The sequence below is a fragment of the Propithecus coquereli genome, unplaced genomic scaffold (assembly GCF_000956105.1).
Source record: "Propithecus coquereli isolate 6110/MARCELLA unplaced genomic scaffold, Pcoq_1.0 Scaffold126, whole genome shotgun sequence".
NCBI lineage: Eukaryota > Metazoa > Chordata > Mammalia > Primates > Indriidae > Propithecus > Propithecus coquereli.
The window spans coordinates 4,971,781-4,977,050 of record NW_012136747.1 but is presented as its reverse complement, the minus strand read 5'-3'; the positions used below and the strand labels follow the sequence as shown (position 1 = coordinate 4,977,050).

At 44.4% G+C, this 5,270-nt stretch overlaps 1 protein-coding gene across 1 annotated transcript in view; it reads left to right on the top strand.

The window, feature by feature from the left end:
- EIF3L (eukaryotic translation initiation factor 3, subunit L) overlaps positions 1–5,270 on the top strand; it is a 26,293-nt gene continuing 21,023 nt past the window's right edge. The window contains exons 1-4 of the mRNA XM_012638004.1: positions 1–111; positions 654–702; positions 1,594–1,804; positions 4,219–4,298. Coding sequence (XP_012493458.1) covers positions 79–111; positions 654–702; positions 1,594–1,804; positions 4,219–4,298 — 373 coding nt within the window. The 5' untranslated portion in view covers positions 1–78. The remainder of the gene's footprint in view (positions 112–653; positions 703–1,593; positions 1,805–4,218; positions 4,299–5,270) is intronic.

The following is a 5,270-nucleotide window of genomic DNA, read 5'->3' as shown; positions in this document are numbered from 1 at the left end:
GCTGAACTTCCGGTCTCATGACGCAAGGGCGGGCCGCTCTTTTCTCTCTTTCCGGCAGTGTTCGCGAGTGCCGTAGCCATGTCTTATGCCGCTGATGATTACGAGTCTGAGGTAGCGTGACCCCAAGCGCGTGGTGGGCTCCGCGAAGGGGCAGGGATCTCTGGATGTTGGGCCCCCGGGCGAGGCAGTGTCCGGGCCTCTCCAGGAGCCTTCGCGGGCCTCGACTAGCTCCAGCCAGTCTCCCGCGCGGCCCTCGTGCTGCTGCCGCAGCTCCGCCTCCTCGGCAGCCTTGGCTCTGCCCGCCCACTTCGCGAGTCTGGTCCGCCTGTCCTCCCTTTCCCCAGGACCGCGGACGGAGGCTGGTTAGAGTGTTCTGTGTTTCCGTAACGGAGCTCTTGCGGTCTGCGCTCCGTCTGGTCAACCCTCACTGATTTGCACAGCCTCTTGGGCTTTGCTCTGCTGTGTTCCGCCCGGTTCGGTGTATTGTCATTGTCCGTCTGCCCTTTTCTTGCAGGCATGTAAGTTCTCAAAGGCAGGGCCAGTGTCTTATCCGCCTTTGTGTCCTTAGATTTGTGTTTGATATATAGGCCTTAGGACGAGCATTTCGAATTCACAAATTGGTGACTGTCCTCACTATGTCTCTTTTCTCACAGGCGGCTTATGATCCATATGCCTACCCGGGCGACTATGATATGCACACAGGTGAGAACATGGGTTTGGCTAGCTGAGTCCTAGGGATTGGCACCTTTTTGAATGTCTCAGAACCAGCTCTGACAGGCATCTGTTAAAAACTGCTTTTTGATGATCCAGGTTTGGAGTCAGTTATTAGCTCTTAGAGGAAGGGATCATATAGAACCTCATAAATAAGGCTTTTACTGTGGTCCACCTCATAGTCTCAGAAGAGGAGGACTGACCTGGCTTTAAACTATTAGCTGAAAAAAAAAGTCTTGATGTGAAAATTTTAAGTGATTCAAACCAAGCCCACATGAAATCTTTTGCGGAGGCTTTTGAGGTTTCCTGAAATGTTATAGTGATTTGGCTTGACTTAGTGTAAGGCATTTTGAGTATTTTACATGAAATATTTCATTTATTACTTAAAACAATTCTGTATAGTGTGTACATTATTACATTAATGTTGTCTCCTGAAGATGAGAAAACTTAGCACAGAGAGGTTTAGTAATTTGCTGCAAGCCATGTGGTTAGGAGGTGGCAGTTATTCATTCCAAAAATATTAAGTGGCTATTACCACTTAACCCTTCCCACACTGTCACCTCTCTCCCTTAATACAAATATCTGTTCTAGGCCCTGAGGGTACAGCTGGGCACAAGACAGATAAGGTTCTTTACCTCATAGACTTTAGATTCCAGGGGCTAAAACAGGTAATAAGTAAAAAAATGACTTTAAGTAGTGGTAATTGTTCTTAAGAAACAAGGGAGATGAGATTGGGAGGTTTATATCTCTGAATTTTTGAAAAGGAACTATACTGGTTTTTATAGACTCAGGTTTAGTTTGGGGGGCGATGTTGCCCTTTTGTTCCATCATACATGTGCGTTTGAAAGCACTCTATAAGTAGTTATTGTATCCGATGTCTAGGAGATCCGAAGCAGGACCTTGCTTATGAACGTCAGTATGAACAGCAGACCTATCAGGTGATCCCCGAAGTGATCAAAAACTTCATCCAGTATTTCCACAAAACTGTCTCGGATTTGATTGACCAGAAAGTGTATGAGTTACAGGCCAGTCGTGTCTCCAGCGATGTCATTGACCAGAAGGTGTATGAGATCCAGGACATCTATGAGAACAGGTATGGGCCACTGGCTAAAATGACCTCTTTCTAGGTGGGACTGGCCTAGTGATGCAGCTCCTACAAACAGGGTGATGTTTAATCATTTTTTTTTTTTTAGAAAGCATTCTCTGGGGGTCTTTGTGATTCCTTGGTGCTGGGGACGTGTAGTTTTCTTTTTTCTTTCTCTTTTTCTTTTTTTTTTTTTTTTTTTGAGACAGGGTCTCACTCTGTCACCCTAGGCTGGAGTGCAGTACCATCATCATAACTCACTGCAGCCTCAAACTCCTAGGCTCAAGCAATCCTCCTGCCTCAGCCTCCCCAGCAGCTGCGACTTCAGGCATGCACAGCTACACCCATCTAATTTTTCTATTTTTTGTAGAGATAGGGTCTCACTCTTGCTCAGGCTGGTCTTGAACTCCTGAACTTCTGGCCTCAAGCAATCCTCCTGCCTTGGCCTCCAAAAGTGCTAGGATTACAGACGTGAGCCACTGCGCCGCGCCAGGGACATGTAATTATGTTGGACTTTGTATCTCCAGGAACTTGTACAAGGCCTAAAATAATATCACTGCTAATAATTATAATAACAATTAGCATTTATTGTCAGATTAGGTATCATTCATAGTGCTTTTCCTGTGTTTAGTCATTTATTTTTCACAGTAACCCAGTGAGGTAGATACTATTGTTTTTCTCATTTTATAGATGAGGAAACAGCACAGCAATAAATCACATAGCTAGGGTCTCACTCTTGCTCAGGCTGATCTTGAACTCTTGAGCTCAAGGGATCCTCCTGCCTCAGCCTCCCAGAATGCTCGGATTACAGGCGTGAGCCACTGTACCTGGCCTGACTTCTTGTGTAGTTGTAAGATGATCAGCTTCGATGATTGCTCTCAATTGGTCGTTGTCAACTTCTGATGGCCAGCCACTGTGCTCCACATCTTCAAGGCTCTCGTCTCCTTTGCAAAACTGCTTAAACTACCACTGCACTGTACGTTAGCAGTTCCTGAGCCAAATGCGTTGTTGATGTTGCGAGTCTTCTCTGCTTTATGACCCATTTTGAGCTCTAACGAGAAAATTGCTCGAATTTGCTTTTTGTCTAACTCATTTCCATAGTCTAAAATAAATACCAAACAGCAAGTAATAAGTCATTAGCAAAAAAACATAAGGCAAGAAATCTGCGTTAAAATGATGTGTAACATAACCACATTTATTTAAGAATGTATTCCAGTATCAAACGGCAAATTTCAGCAATACTAAAACCGCAGTTACTTTTTTTTTTTTCCCACTATTTATTTATTTTTGAGACAGAGTTTGCTCTGTCACCTGGGCTAGAGTGCCCAGGTGTCAGCCTAGCTCATAGCAACCTCAAACTCCTGGGCTCAAGCAATTCTCCTGCCTCAGCCTCCCAAGTAGCTGGGACTCTGTAGTCCCAGGCGCATGCTGTGATGCCCAGGTAATTTTTCTATTTTTAGCAGAGATGGGGTCTTGCTCTTGTTCAGGCTGGTCTCGAACTCTTGAGCTCAGGCGGTATTCCCGCCTCGGCCTCCCAGAGTGTTAGGATTATAAGTGTGAGCCACCTCGCCTGGCCTCCGCAATTACTTTTGCACCAACCTGATAGTAAATCAGCAGAGAGAAGTATCACAGAAACCAAAAAGTTTTCAGAAGAGACTTTGAGGAAGGAAATGGTCAACAGACGTTTAGTGCTTTAGAGTGTCCTTGCTAACCTTAGCAAGGTCAATTTCAGTGGCCTGTTGGAGGCAGCAGTCAGATAGCAGTGGGGTGTGAAAGGCAGATGGTAAGTATGGAGGATTTACCAGTCATCGATACGCTTTCTGTTTTGTTCTGTGTTTTGAAGGGGGGCTTGAGCACATACGTTTATATGCTGAACTAGAAGGGCCAGAGAAGTTGGGAAAGATAGGGCTAGAGGAGCATGCAGAAAAGTAGCTACTAAGGGGATCAGGAGAGGGAAATGGAAGAGCAGCCTCTTGGAGGTTCGAGAAGCAGATTGGATGCTGTAGGTCTGTTGTGGCCGCAGACTGCAGCAGACTGGTTTGCTTCTGTGTTTGGAGAAGGAGCACAGTGTGCCAGACAGTGGAAACACTATTTGCTAAGGGACTGGGGGTACTGGTGTCTAAAAAGTAGTTCTCGTATCAGGGAATAGCAAGCAGTTAAATATTGCTGTAATTCTTGATACAGAGGCAGGAGGTAATCCTGAAAAGCTTGGTGGGTGCCTAACTGATATAAAAAAGGGTGTCTTATTATGTTAAGAGAGACTGAAGCGTATAGTTGAGGAAAGTTGTGGACTTGGAGGGCTCTGGCCCTGGCTCTGTTCCTGTGACATCTGCCCTCTCTGAGCTTGGGTTTTCAACTGTAAAATGTGAAGGTTGGTGCTCTCCAGTCCTTTTGGAGTTAGAACTTTTCTGCTTGATTTTCAGTTGGACTAAGCTGACTGAAAGATTCTTCAAGAATACACCTTGGCCTGAGGCTGAAGCCATTGCACCACAGGTTGGCAACGGTAGGTGTGAGCTCTTTGTGTACTGTGTGCTGGATGGGATCGTTTTGGGTCATTAGAAAGCTCAGGAGTGTCTGTGGCTATTTTGCTCACCCTTTTGTTTCCCCAGGGCTTGGTACATAGTGGGTCCTTAGTAAAATAACTTGTTGAATGAAGGCTGAATAATTTGAGGGAACAGAGATCCCTCGTACGTGATGAAGGCTGAAACTGAGATCTTTTGTCCTAACTTGTTTCCATTTCCTTCTGTAATTTATTGGTGATCCTTACGGTCATTATGGAATGGGCTCTCTAGCCTCCCACCCTTCACTTCCTTAGGTGCTGTCGTTTATATGGCTGAGGTAGGCAGATCCAACTTCATGGTTTTGCATGTGGATATCCAGCTTCCCAGCACTAGTATTTGAAAAGACCATTCTTTCCCCCATTGGATTATCTTGAAAACAGTTGATTCATAAATGTAAGGGTTTATTTCTGGATGTTCAGTTTCGTTCCATTGATCAGTGGTATGTCTATCCTGTGCTTGTATCACACATCTTGATTATTGTAGCTTTGTACTAAATTTGGGAATTCGGAAGTACAAGTCCTCCAATTTAGTTCTTTTTCAAGATTGTTTTGGCTATTCTGGGTCCCTCGGATTTCTTTATGAATTTTAGGATCAGCTTGTCAGTTTCTGCAAAGTAGCCAGCTGGGATTTTGATAGGAATTGCATTGAATCTGAAGCTCAATTTGTGGAGTATTTCCATCTTAGCAATATCAAGTCTTCCAATCCGTGGAGAAGAGGTATCTTTCCATTTATTTAAGTCTTCAATTTCTTTTTATTTTTCCCTGATCAGTAGACAACCAAGGTACGTCTTTAATTTCTTTCAGCAATGTTTTGTAGTTTTCATTGTACAAGTCTTAACAACAACAAAATGTTACACCTGACATTTTTTTTTTTTTTTTTTGAGACAGAGTCTCACTGTGTTGCCTGGGCTAGAG